The sequence below is a fragment of the Rana temporaria genome, chromosome 7 (genome assembly GCF_905171775.1).
Source record: "Rana temporaria chromosome 7, aRanTem1.1, whole genome shotgun sequence".
Lineage (NCBI taxonomy): Eukaryota > Metazoa > Chordata > Amphibia > Anura > Ranidae > Rana > Rana temporaria.
This window is the reverse complement of record NC_053495.1, coordinates 179607550-179631560: the sequence shown is the minus strand read 5'-3', so window position 1 is coordinate 179631560 and position 24011 is coordinate 179607550. Positions and strand designations below refer to the sequence as shown.

The following is a 24011-nucleotide window of genomic DNA, read 5'->3' as shown; positions in this document are numbered from 1 at the left end:
TTTTACCTCTCCTGGACACCTTTGCTCCAGGGGAGAGTAATGTAGCTGAAAAAAAAAACACGCCTAATGCCGCGTACAGACGGACGTTTTTTGTGATAGAAAAAAACGACGTTTTATGTGATGAAATAAAACAACGTTTTTGAAACGACGTAGCATACACACCATCGTTTTTTCTAAATGCTCTAGCAAAGCACGGTTACGTTCAGCACGTACGACGGCACTCTGTTCAATTGAAGATCGCTTCATAACTTGCTTCTGAGCATGCGCGGGTTTAAAAACGTCGTTTTAAACGTCATTTTGCCCACACACTATCATTTTAAATGACACAAAAAACGACGTTTTGAAAAACGACACAAAAAATTCAAGCACATTCGAATTTTTTTTTGTTGTTTTTCAGAAGACATAAAACAACGTTTTCCCCACACACGGTCATGTTAAATGACGTTTTCAAAAACGACGTTTTTTTGTCATCACAAAAAACGACCGTCTGTACGCGGCATAAAGCCGATATCACTGGATAAAATAATTAAAATGGAAAGAATGATCAATCTTATGCAATTATTATACACACCAATGTTAAAAGTAGACCAATCTTACCTCTGGATCATTCCAGACACTGGGGCATCTGTTTATGGTATATATGCTCATTAGAACAATGGAATCTGTCAGATAAGAAGAAAGTCTGAAGTTGTAAATCGCATGTAAATTGGCATGATTAAATGTTTATTTTTCATGCATTTAAAATGACCTTGTCACTACAGGGTTAAAAGTGAAAGAACTTCAAAGTGTAAAAAAATATATATATTTTTTTATGTTTTTATCATTCCGACAACCTGCAGAATCGCTGTTGCATTGCTGATCCCTGGTCGCTGCAGGTATTCTACACTTTCAGCTGTGTGAATACCAATTCCTGCACCACACACAGTGGTTCCTCTCACCACTTCAGTGATGTATGAGCCCATGGGAGGAACTACAGCATGAGGTTGGAGGTTTTCTATTGTGTCTTTTTTTCAACCTGACAAACTATGTAACTATATGAAAAGTTTTATCAACAGAAATAGCATCACTCACATTATAGTTGCCTGTGGGGCAGATCCACAGAGATCTGCCCCGGCGCAGCGTATGGGAGATACGCTACGCCGCTGTAACTTACATTTTTAAACTTCGAATCCTCAAAGAGTATCTCTCGCGGCGTAAGGGCGCCTAATTAAAATCGGCGATTAGGGGGCGTGTTTCATTTAAATGAAGCGCGTCCCCGCGCCGAATGAACTGCGCCTGCGCCGTCCCTAAATTTCCCGCCGTGCATTGCGCGAAATGACGTCGCAAGGACGTCATTTTTTAAACTTAGACGTGACTTACGTACATTCCGATTCACGGACGACTTACGCAAAAAAAAAAAAAAATTCAAATTTCGACGCGGGAACGACGGCCATACTTAACATGGCAAATCTAACTATACGCGACGAAATAGCAGCTTTAACTATACGCCGGAAAAAGCCGACTACAGACGGCGTAAAAAAATGCGACGGCCGCGTATACGTTCGTGGATCGTCGGAAATAGCTAATTTGCATACCAGACGCAGAAAACGACGTGAACGCCACCCAGCGGATGCCGAAGAATTGCATCTTAGATCCGAAGACGTTCGAAGACGTACACCTGTGGGATCTAACCTAGAAGCCGCCGTATCTTGGTTTGAGGATTCAAAACAACGATACGACGCGGGAAATTTGAAAGTACGCCGGCGTATCAGTAGATACGCCGGCGTACTCTGTCTGTGGATCTGCCCCTGTGTCTGACTTAGGATGCAGGAAGAAGATGTAATGCAACCACCAGGACCCCATACCTGGATCTCACATGATCTCTATTTGGAAAAAAATATTTTAACAAAGTATCTTTTTTTTTTTTCAAAGTATCTTTTTTAATGTATTCAATAACATTTGTTATAAATGTTTAAAAAATATGACGTAGGATAGTATTTTTGTCTGAAACCTTAAAGCGGGGGTTCACCCAAAAATACATTTTTAATATTACATTCAGCCGAGTTGTCCGAATGACAATCGGCTGTTTTTTCCCCCGTACATACCGTATTTTCACCGCCGCTTCCGGGTATGTCTTCTGCGGGACTGGGCGTTCCTAATCCGAGTTGCCAAAAGAAGCCGAACGTCGGTGCGGCTCTATATGGCGCCTGCGCACCGACGTTCGGCTTCTTTCGGCAACTCGTGACGCGCAGTATGCGACGGTCGGAAGCCTGTCAATCAATTAGGAACGCCCAGTCCCGCAGAAGACATACGGGGAAAAAAAACTGCCGATTGTCATTAGGACAACTCGGCTGAATGTAATGTTAAAAATGTATTTTTTGGGTGAACCTCCACTTTAAAAGTCCCCTTTTTCTATTCCATGTGTATACCAGGGCCCCATAGGGGAAGCACTGGTGTTCAGCAAGCCTCGGTTAAAATGTGCCTGACCTGCCTTTTATCCATTATGCCTTATTATTAAGTTTTAGTTTGGTTATCCTGGGCCTTAATATTTGTTCCTTTGTTTGCTTTTGCCTCTTTTGCTTACTTGTAATCCAGCTAGTCCTTGTAGTCCGCCTTTTACATCTCGCTAAGCCCCGATCACATTGCTTTAACCTCCCACTCCTGTATGTTGTGCTTACATGTAGCCGGCATCTCGTTCTTTCAGACAGGCTTGACAAAGGGGGCTGTGTCCTTGAAACACATTGCTGCCCATTCTATCCCCTGTGACATTGTGCTCTGTCTGTGAGGTGTACGGAACACACCTGAAGATGCCATCAGCTGTTATCTTTTCGAAAGTGGGCCCCACTGTAATCAAGGCTTACCGGACATTAGTGCTTCCACTAAGAAGCCCCTGGTGGTTGCATTACATCTTCCTGCACCCCAAGTCAGACATAGGCAACTATAATGTGAGTGATGATATTTCTGTTAAAACAAAAACTCTTTACAGTTTTTAACTCACTGCCTTGCTGTTTTATCTTTTTACATCATCTCAATGGATTGTTCCCAGAATCTGCAGGATTTTCTTTTGCTCTTCATACCCATCTAGAAACTGTTCATGGTACCTTTGCGCAGTTTTTACGGAGGCGCAGGGCATTGTTTTTGCCCTGCGCCCCCGCAAATTTTCTGCGCTACCCGCGATTCATGGAGCAGTAGCTCCGTAAATTGCGTGGGCGCTCCGGCAAAATGCCCAGCGTAAATGATCCCATAGGGGGCGGGAATCATTTAAATTAGGCGCGTTCCCGCGCCGATCGTAGAGTGCATGCTCCGTCGGAAAACTTTCCCGACGTGCATTGCGGCAAATGACGTCGCAAGGACGTCATTTGCTTCAAAGTGAACGTGAGCGCCATTCACAATTCACTTACACAAACTACGTAAAGTTCAAATTTCGCGACGCGGGAACGACGGGTATACGTAACATGGGCTGCCCCTGCTATTAGCAGGGGCAACCTTACGCGAAAACCGCCATACGCAAACGACGTAAACTGCGTACGCAGGGCTCGAGTAACGTTGTGAATCAGCGTTAGTATGCAATTTGCATACTATATGCTGAGCACAACGGGAACGCCACCTAGTGGCCATCGCAAGAATGCAGCCTAAGGTATGCGGGCATAAGAGCCTTATGTCACGCATATCTTAGGCTGCAGTCGGCGTAACGAGGTTCCTGAATCAGGAGCATTCGTTACGCCGGCGCAAGTAAGCAATTGCGCTGCGTAACTATGGTTACGCAGGCGCAATTGCTCTCTGAATCCGGGCCCATGGACTCTTATATAATTTTATGGCATAAGTAGGGTTTTGGAGCAGTGAGTGATTGTGTGTGCAAGATCTCTTGTACATATACTGTATATATATTTTTTTTTCCGTAGTTGTACACAGATCAAGAGGAGATATTTGTAGAGCGTGGTTAAGATTGCAGACTGGATTATTGGGTCCCACATACAAATTTACAGTATCTATCTGAGCTGTCTTCGGGAACGAACTGCAAATATTTTGAGAGATGACATATATTCTTGGCATTTTTGGTTCTCCTTACTCTCTTCAGGCAAACTTAAAACAATATGGCTCGGACTAAGATGTAGGCAGGTGCAGGTTCTCTTCCAGCCTGTAGACGGCACTGTGCCATTATTACAGTCATAATAGCAAATTACAACAAAACTATTCGGTATGTTCACTAGTAGGGATGAGCGGAGCACCCCCCCCGTTCGGTTTGCACCAGAACCTGCGAACAGACCAAAAGTTTGTGTAAACTTTAGAACACCGTTAATGTCTATGGGACTCGAACGTTTATGGGAGAAATCCAAAGTGCTAATTTTAAAGGCTAATATGCAAGTAATTGTCCTAAAAAGTGTTTGGGGACCCGGGTCCTGCCCCAGGGGAAAATTATCAATGCAAAAAAAAGTTTTAAAAATTGAAGTTTTTTGGAGAGCAGTGAGACAGCCCGGCGAATGACGCGGCTTGAGCCAGTGACAGCTCTTATATAGGTGACGTCACGTGACCCCACCCCCCTCTGACTACGTCACTGGGGAAGCCCAGGCTTTTCTTTGCGTCAGAGGGGTGCTGGGTCACGGGACGGGTGGCCCCGCCTCACCTATATAATAGCTGTCACTGGCTCAAGCCGCGTCATTCGCCGAGCTGTCTCCGGTGGAGACAGGCGGCCGGCGATGTGTGCGCTCTGAATCCTGGACCTGGATGAAGAGATCTTCTCATCTCTGGACCCCGGCGGAGAGGAGATCACCCATCGCAGGATACCGACAACGTTGGAGTGAGGATCGAGAGTGGATTACCACCGCTGGATTTTTATTTTATTTTTTTAATAAAGGACTTTTTCCACTGTGTGTGTGTGTTTTTTTTTTACTATTATTTACACTTCCTTAGTGAATTGGTAGATGTACAATGTACCCCATTACCAATTCACATGGGGGGGAGCCGGTCTTCCAGATTCTGATAAGCCCCCCTCCCGCAGACCCCCACAACCACCGGGCAAGGGTTGTGGGGATGAGGCCCTTGTCCCCATCAACATGGGGACATCCTTCCCATGTTGAGGGCAGTTGAGGAGGGGGGGGCGCTTTCTCATCCCCCCTCTTTTCCTGCGGCCGGCCAGGTTGCGGATAAGGGGTCTGGTGTGGATTTTTGGGGGAACTCCATGCAATTTTTTTTTAAATTTGGGGTGGAGTTCCCCTTAAAATCCACACCAGACCTGAAGGGCCTGGAATGGATACTTGGGGGGAACCCCATATCTTCTTTTTTTTAAATTGACGGAGGGGTTCCCCTTAATATCCCAACCAGACCTGAAGGGCCTGGTAATTGAATTTTGGGGGACCCCCACGCTTTTTTTTATTTTTTATGAATAAATGAATTATCTATGAATTGCCAGGAGCCGACAATTCATTATAGCTGCGAGTCATTTTAAATTACGTTTTTTCCTTCAGAAATGACATTTTGTGCAGGGACAGTTCTAAGCAAGGGAAACATGCGCTATTTCACAGGCACACTACACACCCCCCCTAGGTACGAAATTTAAAGGAATATTTCACTTTTATTGTTTCACCTTAGGCATTATTAAATTCACTGCTCCCGGAAAAACTGCTGTTTTTTAAAACTTTTTTTGCAATTTATACATGTCCCCTGGGGCAGGACCCAGGTCCACAAACACTTTTTAGGACAATAACTTGCATATTAGCCTTTAAAATCAGCACTTTGGATTTCTCCCATAGACTTTAACAGGGTGTTGCTGCGAACACCCCAAATTGTTCGCTGTTCACCGAACAGGCGAACAGGCAATGTTCGAGTCGAACATGAGTTCGAATGGAACTCAAAGCTCATCCCTATTCACTAGCATGGTAAGGACATAATTGTGTGGCAACCATATTCTTGGAGTGCACTATGGGTAAACAGTTTGTACATGTGCCGAGACTCCAATTATGTATTCAGAGAAATATGGCAATAGTAATGTTATAACTGCAATGTTAGAAAAAGTATACTTTCAAAAATAAAAAACAGTAGTTGGGCTTTAAAGACACAGTGACAGAACACACAATCTCAGTATACAATGCATTTGTGATCACTGACCTTTAGGCAGACTCCGTCCATCAGGGAAGGTGACAGGTGAGGCAAGTTGACGGGCCACTCCTGGTACTGGTGGAAACAGGCGCATGCTCTCCTTAATACACATGGTGGTGTACGGCATCTTACCCATATCCTCCCTGATAACACACAAAAGTGAAATATGCAAAATATTAATACCCTCATTTTTTAAAGTAGTCTCTATCAATTAACCCCCCCCCCCCCCCCACCAAAAAATAAAATAAAAAAGGAAAAACTGCTTTGGCTGCAATACTCAACTCTTGCTCTTATCTCCGGCAGTTGTCCTATTGTGTGAATAGGTGTCCTCAGTCTTTTAGGTTCTCCCACTATGGGGGCATCACCAGTTCCCTGAATTCATATTGAGTGATGCAGAGCGCAGTGCTGAGTCGATGATTATTCATCAGTGACAACTGTCCTTCGCCGGAGAGCATTTAAAAGGTAAGATAATTCTACATGTCTCATAATAGGGCTGAAGATTTTGGTAAACTAACCATAAAGAAAACTGGCTTATGCTACAGTGGGATGGAAAGATGTTACAGGGGGCGTGGCCACAGTGGCGTAGTTTTGGGGTGCGGAGGGGGCCGCGGCCCCGGGCGTAACATTTAGGAGGGCTATATTCCACACCAGTGTGTGTTACTAATGGCTGCCTCCTCCTAGTTTCAATTTCCTGTGTCCCCCTGCTCTGGCCCCCATGTTCAGTCTCCACACCCTGTGATTGGGCGAATGGGGTCATGTGCGGAGGCGGAACTCCAGGAGCAACCATGATCACGGACCCCATACTCCCAATCAAAGGGCGTTTGAGACTGAACATGGCGGCCAGAGCGCAGGGACACATGAAATTGAAATTAGGAGGAGGCAGCCAGTAGTAACACACACTGGCATGAAATTTTGCACCCCTAAGTTTTGTGCCCTGGCCCCCTCCACACCCCCCACGCTACACCACTGTGGCTACGCCCCCATAACATGTTTCCGCTCCATTGTAGTGCAAGAAGACACAGCCTACATGAGAGTGGCAACTGTGCTCTGAATTTAGGAGCTGTATAACATTGTTGCCACTCTATCACAGGAAGCTGTATTAGGTGGACTTCACAGCCAAGATTGACAGGAATATGTGGGACTTAAGGGGAATCAAGAGAAAAATGCAAATGCAGATGCATGTGTAATTAAGTGTTACAGTATATATTATCTTTTATTAGGAGGCCACTTTAATATTAAGACTGACACTGTAAAATAACAAACAATACCTTTTTGTCCCGGTCTCATTCTAACATGAGTAAGGCAGGGTGCAGTTTTAACCCCTACTTCCCACTCACTAATACAGTCACAGTCCAACCAAAACTGATATTAATGTCGAGCATGGACAATAGTGGATTTAACCACCAACTAGCTCCTTAGATCTGAATGTGCTGCCCCAATGGGCATAGAGTTTTTTTTATATATAATACTGTTTCTCTTAACCATTTTCTATGGATGTTATGTTTGTTTACATGCTGCTATCTAGTGACCTTTTGTGGTAATGCACAGTTTCTTATTTTCTTTGTCTGATCTATTACACACTTCCTTTCTGTAATGCTCTACCCCCTTCTTCCTCAGCTTTCTTCTTCCTGTCTATGGAGACTGCTTACAGGCCACATGTAACAAGGGCACATGTATTCTGCATAAGTAAGCTACAGGCAGTATCATCTTTTGACTGCACAATACTACAACCTGTTAATCTGCTGTAACCTGTCATCTGATGTATTCTGATGTTTGGATTAAAGCAACTTCTGTGAATAGAATCGGTATTGGTGAGTTCAAGCTATCTGATAAGGATTGTCCTCAGTGATTATGTCTGCTTATACAGGCCAGGCATAGAGGTCTCACAAGGGATAAATCGCTTCACAACAATCAGAGTCAGAATAATGAAATTCCAGAAACCTGGGAGACATTGGAAAGTCAAACTATCAAGCATCCACACTGCTATTTTGGCTTTGATTGGATTTGACCATTATTAGTGCACAGAAAGCTGTTCGGGATAAAAATGTTCTCACCATTCCAAGGTGTTCCGACCTCCCAGAAGCTCTCCGATCTCCTCCCGGCATTTGTCCTGGTGTTCAGGGTATATAGCCATACAGTATAATGTCCAAGAGATCCCGCTGGCCGTTGTATCATGTCCCTCGAACATGAATGTGTCCACCTCTGCACGCAAGTCCTCATCTGACAGACCCTGACCTTTTTCATCCTGATGGTTTCAGCAATTGATATATTAGCAACCTTTGAGCTCATAATAGTAATAAAAAAAAAAGAAAAGACAAACCAAAATCTCCACACTAGTCTATCCAGGCTCCACAAAGAATTGGGGATTCTTCTATTTTTCTGTAAATTCTTAGGGTGCATTCACACCACGATTTTATCATCCTACTTCTTCTCACGATTCTTAGGTTTGAAATCGTACAAATCTGTATGGCAAAACGTATCCATTCACTTCCATTCATTAATGTAGGTCCCCAAGTGCATCCGATTTGATCCGCATCAGATTTGATACGATTTAAAATCGCATCAAAAATCGTGTTTGACCACGATTTTTGGTCCTGATTTGAAATCGTATTAAAATCGTGTCCGATTTTTTTTTATATTGTGGTCAATCTAAATCGTAATAAATCGGATGACTGTGCGTTTTTATCCGATAAATCGTACCGATTTTTTATTACGCATGCGCACTAGACACTGGAACGAGCTAGAAACTTCAAGAATCTTCTTTTATGGCCATTGCCAGACATTATTTAAAATCAGGATCCGATTTTTTTTTGACATACGATTCCATCCGATTTTGTCATATACGATTCCATCCGATTTAACGGTCCGATTATCGGATGTAAAAATCGTGATGTGAACCTAGCCTTAGCATAAATTGTGAGTGAAGTTACATATGCATATACAGTTAGGAAAATTATAATTTGATCCCCTGCAGATTTTGTTAGTTTGCCCACTTACATAGAAATGAAGGGTCTATAATTTTATCAGGTGTATTTTAAATAATAGAGACAGAATATTAACCAAAAATCCAGAAAAAACATATATAAATGTTATAAATTGAGTTGCAGTTCAGTGTGTGTGTGTGTGTGTGTGTGTGTATGTATGTATGTATATACACACACACACACACACACACATACATACCGCCCTCAAAATTGCCATTTGCATTTGGTGAGTGGAAAAATAAGGAGGGCGTGTATGGACAGGGCTGTGCTGTCCTGGGAATGTATAGCCAGTGCTCCCTGGCTGCGCACAGGCTCGCAGCATGGCTATCTCAATGAGAAATCATACAGCCGTCTGGGACCCCTCTACACCTTCCTCCTGCGACACATCTAAGGAGTGGAGCGGTGCAGGTCTCAAGGCAGTCTTCAGTGGGCAGGCTCAAACCCTTTCGGCCCACCCTCAGTGTGCACGGATACCTGACCCCTGTGGGTGCAGAAGAATGGTAGCTGGTGTGCTGGATTGGGGGGGGGAGGGGGTTTGGAGACATGGGTGTGGTTGGAAGACGAGGTGTGCTGGGGGGGGGGGGGGGGGCTGGCATCGGAGAAAAGAGATATGCTGGGAAAAGGAATTAGAGGTAGAGGTGTGCTAGGCGGAAGGGGAATTGGGGACATAGGTGTGCTGGAGAGGACGTGTTTAGGGGTGGGGCAGAGTAGGGTTTTGGTGGGGCAACTGGTGACGAGTAACTCCTTTAACTCTTCGCCTTAACTCTTTTAATAACTCTTGCGGTGGTGGCTGGTGCTCAATTTTTTTTGGGGGGGGGGGGGCGCAAACTAACTGTAAAATTCTGAAAAATACTAAATCAAAAACATCAATTGCAGCCAACTGTACCCAGCAAATGCAGCCAACTGTGCCCAGCAAATGCAGCCAACTGTGCCCAGCAAATGCAGCCAACTGTGCCCATCATATGCAGCCAACTGTGCCCATCATATGCAGCCAACTGTGCCCAGCAAATGCAGCCAACTGTGCCCAGCAAATGCAGCCAACTGTGCCCAGCAAATGCAGCCTATGTGCCCCGGCCCGCTCGTCCGCTGTCTGCCCGGCACTTACCCCATCATGGTGGTGGGTCAGGCAGCGGGTGACGGCGGCGAGCTGTGGGACGGGTTTGCGCAGTTCAGGCAATGGCTCCTGTGTCCTCCTTACGTCTCTTCTTCCTGTTCTGCTAGGCGGCCAATGGGATCGCCTCTGCCTTCAGCCAATCAGTTAACTGCTATTAGACCCGCGCCTTGCTGGAAAGAAGTCCCCCGCGTGCATGCATGCTACTGCGGCCATGCATGAATCTATCCATTTTACATAGAGGGGGTGGCTGGAGAGAGGGGGGTGGCACCCGTGCGCCTTTAATGGACGCACCGCCACTCTTGTAACAACACTTTTGAGCTTTTGACTGTTATACAGTATATCTTCAATACAGTATATCCTGAGATGTTGACCCCAGAACAAGAGTGCAGATCAGCAAAGTCAGATACCCTCCTCTGCATACTTGTTTTTAGTGACGCAAAGGATTGAAGCAAGAGGGTCAGCAATATAGCCAGGAAATTTGTACTTTCAGAATGACAACATGCATCTAATAGGATTGTGGAAGAGGTAGGAGGGATTATAGCGGTGCCATTTAAACAAGTCATACAAATTATATATATTTTTCTGAACTAATTTTGTGTATGTATTCTTTATTAGATTGTACAAAACATATTGCATGACACATACCCCTGAGGAAGTCAACGATTAGCCGAAACATGTCGGGACTTTGTACAAACTTATGTCAATCTTAGTCGATCCTTAATGTTTTTATACCAATTTTCTACTATCAATAAAATGCTTATATTTTCCTGATGACTTGTTTAAATGGCACCGCTATAATCCCTCCTACCTCTTCCACAATCCTATAACATATTTTATAGGGATGAGGTGCCGTATCCAAAAGAGGACACACCAATCACTCTCATTCACAACATGCATCTAATGTTTCTCTTAGAAAAGGCTTTCTCTAAAAGAAAATTTTGTTGATCTGCTAAAATTTTACATATCTATCCATGGATGTTGTTGAACTCTTTTCTGTATGAGCTATTCAATGAGAATAATGTCTTCTATGACAAATGGCCTATTCAGCTTTGATTTGGTACCTTGGCGTACAGAAGAATGTCAAGAAAGTCCAGGTGTCTCTTCTGCTTGATCTTCTCCAGCTCTGTGTCCTGTTTAAGAGATTCTTTCCGCTGCTTGATCACATTATCTGTATCGAAAAGAAATCAGATTACAGACATAGGGCCAGATTCACGTAGAAATGGGCTACGCTGCGGCGGCGTAACGTATCCCATTTACGTTACACCGCCGCAAGTTTACAGCGTTAGTGCCTGATTCACAAAGCACTTACCTGTAAACTTGCGGCGGCGTAGCGTAAATCCGCCCGGCGCAAGCTCGCCTAATTCAAATGGGGCGGGGACCATTTAAATTAGGCGCGTTCCCACGCCGAACGTACTGCGCATGCTCCGTCCCTAAAATTTCCCGACGTGCATTGCGATAAATGACTTCGCAAGGACGTCATTGGTTTCGACGTTAGCGTGAATGGCGTCCAGCGCCATTCACGAACGACTTACGCAAACGACGTGAAATTTAAAAATTCGACGCGGGAACGACGGCCATACTTAACATTGGTTAGACCACCTAGAGGCCATGCTTAGTTTTTACGCGACGTATCTCTACGGAAACAACGTAAATTTAGAGCGACGGGCAAAGCGGACGTTCGTGAATCGCCGTAACTAGTCATTTGCATATTCTACGCCGACCGCAATGGAATCGCCACCTAGCGGCCGGCCTAGAATTGCAGCCTAAGATCCGACGGTGTAAGTCACTTACACCTGTCGGATCTTAGGGCTATCTATGCGTAACCTGATTCTATGAATCGGGCGCATAGATACGACAATCGTATTTCAGAGATACAACGGCGTATCAGGAGATACGCCGTCGTATCTCTTTTGTGAATCTGGCCCATTGTTTTTACAAACCTAGCGTCATCATGTCATAACATATAAAATGTTATTACCAGTGCCAGGACATGCGCCCCCCACCCCCAAGATGTATGAGCATTATATGTCAGCAAAAACCCCCCCCCCCCCACAAATTCAAAATTGGGGACTAATCTGCATGCTTACCCCCTAAGCATAAATCCCCATCCTCCAGGACAAATCCACCCCCCTTCTGATATCCCCCCTCCCAACACAAATCTTTGCCTCCCCCACGCCCCCTCCTAGCTCATATCCTCTCTCTGCAAATCAAAGCCCCCCCCCCAAAAAAATCACTCCTCCTAGCACAAATCCTCCACCCTTCAAATTTCTCCTCCCGGTAAATACCCCCCCCCCCCACTGAAAATCCCCCTTCTCAGCTTAATTTATTAACCCTTCTAGCATAATCCCCCCTCCAAATTTCCCCTCCTAGCACAAATACTTCCCAATCATCCCTACTAACACAAATCCCCCTAAACCATGACTTCCAGCACGCACCCCCATTTCCCCTCCTATAGCAATTCATACCCCCTGCCACCCCCCCCCATTTCCTTCCCCTCCCAACACAGATCCCCCCTCTCCCAATCTCTTCAGATCACATGGCTGTTCATCCTCTCCTGCAGATGCCTTGTCTTGGAGCTGTACAGCGGCCGTGAGTCACATGACTGGCCTAAAACCAGCTCTAAATAGCCATTTACAATGCTCTTTTTTGGAAAAATTATATATAGTGTGCTCTGCCTTAATATGTTGAAGGGGCTGCCAGTGAGCATTCAATATTTTTTTTGATAAATACTAATAGCAGCGGGGGGGCAGAGACGGAGACACATAGGAAGACGCTGACAAGGAGGGAATGAGGGGGAGAGATGAGAGCAGAGCTGCATATGATGGAGGGACTCACTCTGACCACGGTAGTCAAGGCTCAGCAGCCCTGATTCTTGTGGTCAGTATAGAGAGGGTATATAGGAATTTCAGGGATTTTTTTTTTACAGTTTAGAGGGGCAGATTACACAACACAAGCACTATGCTGTTTTATCTGCTTTAAGGGACCAGGATATCATTTTTTTTTGTTTTTGGTTAGCAAACACATTAAGGCACCATTTTATATAAAGTAAATATGCATAACGTAGTTATCAACAATTAAAGCTGAACTCCAGGGATAAAACATACATTTATCTTTGCAGTGATGTATTCCCTTATATTTTTTATGACAGTGTCTTGTAGCATTTATAGATTTACGGTTAAACCTATGAATGGAAAAAGAGCCCATGTAAGGAAAAAAACTTTATAAAGGAGGGATGGTGGAGGAGCTGGTTGGCACCCCATGTTGCACTCAACATTATACTGTTAAAGTGGTTGTAAACACCATTGCTGCTCCGGCCAGTCACAGCACGGAGCAGCGATAACCGGAAGTCACTCCGGGTATCATGGCGGCGTCGGAGGAGGCGAACAAGGGCCGATGCGGGGGCTTCCATCTCAGGTAAGTAATTCATAATGAGCTAGTATGCTATGCATACTAGCTCATTATGCCTTTGTCTTGCAGGTTGTTGTTTTTTTTTTTACAAGAGGGTTTACTTCCTCTTTAAGTGATGTGGAGAAATAGGCTATGCGCAGGGGTTGACAAATTTGCTTGGAATCTAGGAGCCAGAAAACGCGCCCCGTCCCGACGAGCTTGCGCGCAGAAGCGAACACATACGTGAGCAGCGACCGCATATGTAAACGGTGTTCAAACCACACATGTGAGGTATCGCCGCGATTGGTAGAGCGAGAGCAATAATTCTAGCCCTAGACCTCCTCTGTAACTCAAAACATGCAACCTGTAGAATTTTTTAAACGTCGCCTATGGAGATTTTAAAGGGTAAAAGTTTGTCGCCATTCCACGAGCGGACGTAATTTTGAAGCGTGACATGTTAGGTATCAATTTACTCGGCGTAACATTATCTTTCATAATATAAAAAAAAATGGGGATAACTTTTACTGTTGTCTTATTTTTTAATTAAAAAAAGTGTAATTTTTTCCCAAAAAAGCGTGCTTGTAAGACCGCTGCGCAAATACGGCGTGACAGAAAGTATTGCAACGATCGCCATTTTATTCTCTAGGGTGTTAGGATAAAAAATATATATAATGTTTGGGGGTTCTAATTAGAGGGAAGAAGATGGCAGTGAAAATAGTGAAAAATTACATTAGAATTGCTGTTTAACTTGTAATGCTTAACTTGTAATACCAACGGCCACCACCAGATGGCACCAGCTTACACATCTGGTGGTAATAACTTGTAATACCAACGGCTCACCACCAGATGGCGCCAGCTCAAAAAAAAAAAAATATATATATTTTTTTTTTTTGCCCCCCTTCCAAGTTAAGTCGCCAGGACCCTATTTCTAGTCGCCATGGCGACCTGGCGCCCGGGATTTGTCGAGCCCTGGGCTATGCGTGACCTAGTCTGAAGAATACTTGTACCCTGTTCATGTTCAGTAAAGCATTTTGAAAAACTGGTTTTGTGACAAATGTGAAAAAGTGTCAAGGCGTACTATGGAACCAGGCCTCAGGCCAAAAGTAAGTGAATAGCCAAAATGGCAGAGGTGTCTCTTATCAAAGTATGTCATTCCTATTTCAGGAGAATGAAGGAAAGGTCCCCATGCCAGCATGGTCTTTGCTGGCAGCCAACCAGGGGCCTGCTTACAAGTAGTTCTTTGGTAATCAGTCTCTGATCTACTACAGTACACATGCGAGTGGCAGACGGCAGGAACTAGGGTTATTTTCACAAACTGCTAAAAAACAAACTTTTAGAAAATGGAAATACTTCTTTATTTTTAATTATGGTTGCCAATCATGCCGGACGGGGGATATTTATACCCCCCTCATATCCCCTAATCCACGCCCCTGCTTACCTGTGTGTTCATGAGCTATCCTCAGTGCCCTCCGGAAGCGGTATCCGGGGGGGCTCAGGTTGAAGATGAGATCACTATGGTATTGGAAAGCTCGGATTCGATATTCCACCAAATAGGAGAGATCATAAACAGCCTTGATGTATTCACTATCACTGTAAGGGAACATCATGTGAGATCGGTCTATGCCATGCAGTAAACTCTTTCAGCCACCAGGGCCCAGATTCACAAAGGAGATACGACGGAGTATCTCAGATATTCAGTCGTATCTCTCAGAGTATCTATGCGACTGATTCATAGAATCACTTACGCATAGATATCCCTAAGATCCGACAGGTGTAATTGTTTTACACTGTCGGCTCTTAGGATGCAGTACCGCGGCCGCCGCTGGGGGGAGTTTGCGTCGTAAACCAGCGTCAGGTATGCAAATTAGCAGTTACGGCGATCCACGACGGTTTTTCGCGTTCGCTACATCGCCGCTAGTCTAGTTTCCCGTCGCAAAGTTAGTCGTCGTTTTGGGTGCCTTAACTTTAGACAGCAAACGTATTGCTGTATAAAGTATGGCCGTCGTTCCCGCATCGAAATGTAAAATTTCACGTCGTTTGCGTAAGACGACCGGGAATACGGAAGTACGCTACGCACGTCGCCGATCGAAAAAATGACGTCAGTTCGTGCAAAGCACGGCGGGAATTTCAAAACGGAGCATGCGCAGTAGGTCCGGCTCGGGAGCGCGCCTAATTTAAATGGTACCAGCCCCATTCCATTTGGACCGCCTTGCACTGGACGTGTTTACGATACACCGCCGCAAGTTTCCAGTTAAGTGCTTTGTGGATCGGGCACTAAAACTGAAAACTTGCGGCGGTGTAACGTAAATGGCTTACGTTACACGGGCGTAATTGTACCTGAATCTGGCCCCAGGTGCCTTGATAGCAAAAAGCCAAAAAAGTCCAAGGCCCGGATTCACAAAGCACTTGCGCCGACGTATCTCGAGATACGCCGCGTAAGTGCAAATATGTGCCGTCATATCTAAGATACGCCTGAAAATAGGCTTCATCCAACCAACGTAACTTGCCTACGCTGGCGTAGTGTGGGAGCATATTTACGCTGGTCGTATTTGGCGCTCCCATTGATTTTCTATTCACATATGCAAATGAGGGTGATACGCCAATTCACGAACGTACGTCCGACGCAGTGTGCGTAAAGTCATACGTCCGGCGTAAAGTTATGCCCCATAAAGGAGGTGTAACTCAGCAGCATCCATGCAAAGGGCTGCACCAGGGTACACAAGCCGACGCATTTTACGACCTTTACATAGGACGTGAATATGACTAGGCTACGTAGGTTACGTTCACGCCGTAGGCAGTGATCCGACGTATCTTAGGCAGTTGTTCCGACGTGATTGTGAGCATGCGCACTGAGTTGCGACCACGGGACGGCGCATGCGCAGTTGACGATACGTATCTGTCTGGCGCTCGGCCCATCATTTGCATGGGGTCACACCTCATCAGCATGGCTCACGCCCACTTCCACTTACGAGAACTTACGCCTTGGAAACCCAGCGCAGATTTGGAAACACTGGCTTTGTGAATTCAGTGCTTGCCTCTCTGCGCTGCGTCGGCGTAGCGTAAAGGAGATACGCTACGGCGCCATAAATATGCGCCAGTGTCTGTGAATCCGGGCCCAAATATTTTAGTACCGCTCAGAAGATACTGACCTGTCATTCTGGCAGTTGCTTTGGTAACTGAAGGCACATTTCATGATGGTGTCCAATGTCATGAGGCTGACGTCATGGAACAGCTCTATAGACTTCTTCTCTGAAGCCAGATGCTCCCATTTGTCCTAATGAAGATCAGACAAGAAAGATCATAATGATGTCATCATTTATCGAAATATAAAAAGCAAAACTTTATTTATTTTTATTCTGAGAAAAGTGGAGAAGGATTAGAACACCTGTCAGGTTTTATTTCTGCCTTTGCCACCATTGTGAAGAATTACCTTTTCCACTTGGTTTGTGTACTACTACCGTGTTTCCCCGAAAATAAGCCCGGGTCTTATATTAATTTTGGCACCCAAAAACACACTAGGGCTTATTTTCGGGGTAGGTCTTATCATGCCGTGTGCTGTCTTCTCTCCCCCATGCCTGTCATAAATCCCCTGTGGAACCGTGTAAAGTGCTTGTAAAATCCTAGAATCCACTACATATTGCAAAATGTGTATGTCTCTGCAATCCATTAGTGCCACATACCTTATAGTGCTTGGCACATCTGTAACCCACCAAAGCTCTCTTCCCCTTCTTCGAGCACTGCAGAGGCAGGGGGGCCTGACATCCCCCGCTGACAGCTTGCAGAAGAGCAGAGTGACATCAGCTGAGCGCCGCTCGGCGCTTCCATGGCCAGCCGGGGCCCTCATCCCAGCTCCGAGCACTGCAGAGGAAGGGGGGCCCCAACATCTCCTGCTGACAGCTTGCAAATACCGTAAGCAGAGCGGAGTGACATCAGCCGTGCGCCGCTCGGCGCTTCTGTGCTCCGTCGGAAGCCTCTTCCAAGCTCCGAGAACTGCAGAGGGAGGAGAGCTTGAGATCCCCCACTGACATCTGAGAGGAGAGGAGAAGAGGAAAGCAGCGTGAGAGCAGCGGAAGGTCAGCGATATGCCGAAGGTATTTGGCACAACTAGATCGCATAAACACCCACCCACACACTCTCTACACTTAATAACACTGTAATAGAGTGGACAGCACTGTAAACTAGGTCTTATTTTCAGGGTAGGACTTATATTGCAGCCCTTCCCGAAAATCACACTAGGTCTTATTTTCGGGGAAACACGGTATCACAGAGAGTGGAAGTGAAAGAAAAACCCCAGTTTTGGTTTGTCAGCAGAACGGGAATAGAGAGGAAGTCTTCCAATGGGGACACTAATTCTGGAGATCCTGATGGAGGCATTTTCTCTCATTTCTGTTTTGGCTATGGGCAGAAGATGAAGGGAAATCTCCTCAATGGGACACAGATGGCTAAAAAAACAACTGACAGGGATTATAACCATTTCATACTCTATTCAAGATAATAGAAAAAACTGTTTAAAGCGGAGTTCCGGCCACAATTTCACGTTTTAAATATAAATACCCCTGTAATACACAAGCTTAATGTAATCTAGTAAAGTTGGCCTGTAAACTAAGGTCCGTTTTGTTAGGTTGTTACAGCATTTAGACACTTTATAAAATAGAAATTGACTGGGGCCATCTTAAGTGTGGGCATCATGAAGCCAGACTGTATGACTTCCTGGATTTCAGCCTTGCAGATCTCGCACATGCTCAGTGCTGCACAAGCAGTGTCAGATCAGGTTTCAGCACCTGTGCTGTCCAAGTCACATGATTCTTTGAGACTAGGGAGTGCACAGACTCCTGGAAAGTTACACCCACTACATTTCCAGGAGTCTGTGCGGTGTAGGTTAGGAAGCATTAAGCACCTAGGTGCAGGAAGAGGGAAGATTAACTATTCTGCCTAGCAACAACACTTTGAAGGCATCTAAAAAAATATATATTTTTCGTAAAGGACTAATGACATTTTTTTAAAACTACTGATGTAATGTTATATTTATGGGTGGAACTCCACTTTAACCAGTTCCCGACCCCCGCATGTACATATACGTCCACAATATGGCACGTACAGGCACATGGGCGTACACGTACATCCTTGCCTATTAGCGGGTGGGGGATCCGATCGGGACCCCCCCCGCTACATGCGGAGGTCGGGTCCGCTCGAGGAGCGATCCGGGACCACGGCGCGGCTATTTGTTTATAGCCGCTCCGTCGCGATCGCTCCCCGGAGCTGAAGAACGGGGAGAGCCGTATGTAAACACGGCTTCCCCGTGCTTCACTATGGCGGCGCATCGATCGTGTCATCCCCTTTATAGGGAGACACAATCGATGACGTCATTCCTACAGCCACACCCCCCTACAGTTGTAAACACACACTAGGTGCACCCTAACTCCTACAGCGCCACCTGTGGTTAACTCCCAAACTGCAACTGTCATTTTCACAATAAAGAATGCAATTTAAATGCATTTTTTGCTGTGAAAATGACAATGGTCCCAAAAATGTGTCAAAATTGTCCGAAATGTCCGCCATAATGTCGCAGTCACGAAAAAAATTGCTGATCGCCGCCATTAGTAGTAAAAAAATTTTTTTTTATAAAAATGCAATAAAACTATCCCCTATTTTGTAAACGCTATAAATTTTGCGCAAACCAATCGATAAACGCTTATTGCGATTTTTTTTACTAAAAATAGGTAGAAGAATACGTATCGGCCTAAACTGAGGAAAAAAAATGTTTTTATATATGTTTTTGGGGGATATTTATTACAGCAAAAAGTAAAAAATATTGCATTTTTTTCAAAATTGTCGCTCTATTTTTGTTTATAGCGCAAAAACTAAAAACCGCAGATGTGATCAAATACCACCAAAAGAAAGCTCTATTTGTGGGGAAAAAAGGACGCCAATTTTGTTTGGGAGCCACGTCGCACGACCGCGCAATTGTCTGTTAAAGCGACGCAGTCCCGAACTGTAAAAACACCTTGGGTCTTTAGGCTGCATATTGGTCCGGGGCTTAACTGGTTAAGGACTATCCCTTCTCCACTCTACTATTCTGGTCACAATCTACAAGGTCCGTTATCTCAACATTGATTGTTCCTTACCAACATCACATTAGCGCAGTCTGACATCAGTCTCACATATGGCTTCAGAACATCATAATGGAAACCTGGGGTCAGCAGCTTGCGGTGCTGGAACCACTTTGCACCAGATGATACCAATAAACCTTTCCCTGTATAACAAAAACACAGTAGAACGATCAGAGCAAAAGATGCATAAAAACCAGGAGTACCTGGTCCATGGATACCATACTGAAATTTTAGTCTTGACTGAGCTGAATATTCCACTGGCTCCTTCACATGTATAGTATGTTACCCCATCAATTTATATTTCTGATATGTGTCTGTTGTACCATGTACTTGTGTTTAAAAGTATCCTGTTCATTTTGTATGTCTTCCTTTGTGTGATATACCCGGTGATCCTGACAGCCCCCCACTTTCCTATTTAAAACTGATGACCACACTAGGCCTAGAAGCACATCCACCTCAGTGTGTCCTCCAATGCCCCCCCCCCCCCAATAGCCATTCAGTGGGAAGATTACTGTATTGCTCTACATCTGCCCCCTGATGACACACCCCCTGCAGCCTCCACCCCCACCTCTAAGCCCCATATGCAGTGGAGAACAGAGGTCATGTGATCACTCATAGAAAAATATAAATAATGGGCCAGATTCATGTTTGCAACATTTTTTTAACAGAAACAAAGAAAAACAGGTTTTATTTTTTTAATATTATATATTAGAGATGATGATATATATGTAGCGCTCACCCCCTGAAGGAGCCGCTGGTTAAAGATGGGATGGCATGTTACCTCTGTGATCGTCTAGGGTAGATGATGAGAGCCTTAGCAAATGGAATGTCCACACAGCAGGTGTCTTTTCTTGTGCTTTTATTTTACCCAACACGGTAAACAGTAAAACTTGAGGTAGATAGTAGAGATGTATGAGGAGAAGAAATAGCAGTTTCAGGCCTAACAGTGTGGAAGCAGTCCTGCTTCCAACGGTACTTCACTTTCGTCGCCACTCCAACCAGAGTGGGTATAGTGTACCTGGACAGGCCTCTCACACCGACCTGGCAGACAGAGTATCACTCGGAACTTTTGAGGGAACAGATCTCTGCCACAGATCCTTCCTAGAACTTAGATCATGGAGACAATCCTCCTTGGTAGAATTTGCGCCTGAATCTTCCCCAGGTAGTTTTCAGTTAGGTTACCGACTGACAGGTGGCTGACATCCAACCTCTCAGTGTCCGGTTACCTCAATCCCCGATGGATTTTCTAGGCCCTGTTGGATCGCCAGCCTCTCTTAGCTCTCCTCAGGCGGATTCCCCACCGAACAGCTATCTTGCTTGGGATCTTCTCAGAATTGGGCACCCAGTCGAATACTGGGGCCCCGCCACAGCTTTAAATGTTCCGGGCCGACATGGTCCCGGAACCAAGAACACCTTGTGGCACGCGCACCCCAGCCTGGTAGGCCATCTCGCCGGGGAGCCGTGATGTGTGGTCACCCTGAAGGTGGGCGCCACACCAGGAACAAGACCCCCGCCTAATGGCGTCCGCTCCAGAAGTACCCTCCCCCAGCATGCCCCGCGAGGGAAAAACCCTCCTGATTGGCTGCTGGCAAGAGGCACCTGAACTCCACTGGCGCCACCTGTTGCTCCGGGGTAGTATAGCACCCCAGCTACAACAGAATGAGCCCACAGTACAGCCCAGCTAAAGCAGAGACCCGATTTAAACAAATCAACTGGATGAGAGCTAACTAACTCTCTCATCCCCCTTTAAATTTAGAATAGCAATGGTACCTGAAAGTACACAGGCGCTACATATATATATATATATATATATATATATATCATCAACAGGGAATTGTCTTGTTTACATAGGCAGTTCCCCGTTCTGCCTCTCCTCAGAGCGATCGTGGGTCGCCGGTGGACATCAAGTCCGCCCGCCCCACGGGCACCCACCACTGCGCGTGCCGCCGTACAGGTACAGTAAATCTGCGTAAGGTGGTAGGCTAGTGGTTAAGGCAGGCGTGGCAGGGGGTGTTTCCTACACCTACATACTTTTGCTAATAGGTGTCCCTCATTCCCATCTCAGAAAGTTGGGAGGTGTGTGTAAGTGTCATCTGCCAATAAGCAGTAAACAGGAATGTATAGAAGAGGAAGTGATAGGAGGAGCAAATGATAGGTATGCATTTCCTAATCTAATATTAATTGATAGGAAAGTTGTTACATACCAATCCATGGGGTGATGAAGTGATAAGCAAAGTTGTCCTTTGGATCTGTAACAAAGAACAGACAATGATAGTTCATACAGAGTACTGAAATGTTTCAAACATCTGATTTAGGGTACAAGGTGGCAGAACCCAAATTAGGGCAAAAGGAGAATGGAGTTGTATATTTTTATACCTACCCAGGTTCATCCTAGAAGTGGTTTAGAGCCCCTTTTTAATATAACTGCGACCTTTTTAAATAACTGGATCTGCTGCCCCCTACTGTTTGTATTTATGGGTGTCTCTGCTACTTAAAGGGGTTGTAAAGGTTTGTTTTTTATTTTCTAAATAGGGTTCCTTTAAGCTAGTGCATTGTTGGTTCACTTACCTTTTCCTTCGATTTCCCTTTCCCTTCCCTTCTTTGTCTGAATTTCTCACTTTCTCAATAAACTTGCCCCCATCATCCGAGCCGTTCTGGCTGGGGGTTAGTTATGCCTCGTTTCCACTGAGCGGATCGGTTCGGTACGGTTCGGTTCGGTACGCTATTTTGGGTGTTTCCATTATGAAAGTGTGCCATAAAACCGAACCGTACCGCACCATTCTGGGTCCTGCATCAGATGTGGGGCCATAGAAAATGGAACGGTTCCATTAGGGCGGAGATGCAATACATTCCACTGATTGGTGGACGTGCTAGGCATTTTTTCTGAATCCTGCATGGTCCCGACGGTCCGATTTGCAGTGGAAACGCTCACGAGAATAGACCAGTCTGTTCTAAACCGTTACAAATCTACTGACCCGAACCGTTCTGTTTAGTGGAAACAAGGCATTAGTGTGCTTGCCCCCTCCTTTGTGACTACATCCCTGTGGGGAGACGCTGTGAATGCAGGGATGTAGTCCCAAGGGAGAGGTCGAGCACACTGACTAACCCCCAGCTAGAATGGCTGGGATGATGGGGGCAAGCTTATTGAGAAAGTGAAAAATTGAGACAAAGAAAAAAAATTTTTAGCAGGGAAATTGAAGGAAAAGGTAAGTGAACCAACAGTGCACTAGCTTAAAGGAACCTATTTAGAAAAAAAAAAAAACCTTTACAACCCCTTTAAAGCCGTAATAAACCCAAAACCAAAATTGTAATATATTGTAGCTTATGAATTATTAGATATGGTAGCTTCTTTGTATCACCAGCTGAGTCCTATTTTTTAAATGGTTAGTTCACCTGTAACCTAATGATGACACATTAGAGCAGTATATAGGTAATTGTGGTGACTTGTTCCAATAGGTAATGACTAAGCGCTTACATTTGCGTGAAACACGTCTACCTCTTTGTCCTCTGCTCCATCTGTCAACCACTTGTCAAGCTTCAATAATAGGATTTTTGGAAGTGCATCTGCCCGAAATCATTTTCTTATGTTACACAGCATACGGGCTGGGCTAGCACCTGAGTGTGTGTGTGTGGAGGATTACCAGAGCCTCATTCACCTGGAGCAGTTTTTCTTGTTTCACTTGAAGATTACCCAGCTCTGACTGTTTCCTCTCAGTCCTCTCTGGCATGGCTCTGTCTCCAGTCCTCCTGATAGCACATGTCACTCACAAGCCCTCCCAGCTGCACACACACCGGTGGTTCCCTCCTGACAACTTGCCCGGCATTACCAACTCCTGTTGTCCTCTCCGACTCCTCTCTGTGCCTACTGTTCAGATCCTTCATGTGTTCTTGAAGGGATCTGTCCTGCACCCGAGTCCCAGGCCCAAGGTCACCCCCCCAGAATGGGGAGCGCCCTCAAAGGCCCAGACAGCCTAGTACTCCATCCTTAGTTATTCCACCTGACAACAACTCCCCAGCTAGGCTGAATCTAGGTATTTAAGGAGGCCTGCCCCCTGCCAATCCAAGTTGGGGATTGGTCAGGGCTCCTTAGAACACCCCAGGCAGCTCCACCTCTCTTCCCCTCCTCTCTTCTAGAATCCTCTAGAAGGCAGAGGGAGGTAACCGAGAAGTGATGTTGTCTGTGAGTCCCCAGCCTACTCTGAGCCACTCCCAGCCCACACAGATCAAAACTTCCAGCTAGGCCTGCCTAAATTTACCTGCACAAAAATCCTAACTCTAGCACCTACCTAAGTAGAGGGTGCTACAATAAAAACCCAACAGAGATTGTGAATCTTTAAAAAT

At 45.3% G+C, this 24011-nt stretch overlaps 1 protein-coding gene across 1 annotated transcript in view; it reads right to left on the bottom strand.

The window, feature by feature from the left end:
• LOC120945952 (cytochrome P450 4B1-like) overlaps nt 1-24011 on the bottom strand; it is a 42951-nt gene that overhangs the window by 4765 nt on the left and 14175 nt on the right. Inside the window, exons 3-10 of the mRNA XM_040360549.1 lie at nt 21875-21919; nt 19686-19813; nt 16710-16834; nt 14999-15150; nt 11235-11341; nt 8130-8320; nt 6085-6218; nt 598-662 (exon numbers count right to left, since the gene is read on the bottom strand). Of these exons, the coding sequence (XP_040216483.1) occupies nt 598-662; nt 6085-6218; nt 8130-8320; nt 11235-11341; nt 14999-15150; nt 16710-16834; nt 19686-19813; nt 21875-21919 (947 nt within the window). The remainder of the gene's footprint in view (nt 1-597; nt 663-6084; nt 6219-8129; nt 8321-11234; nt 11342-14998; nt 15151-16709; nt 16835-19685; nt 19814-21874; nt 21920-24011) is intronic.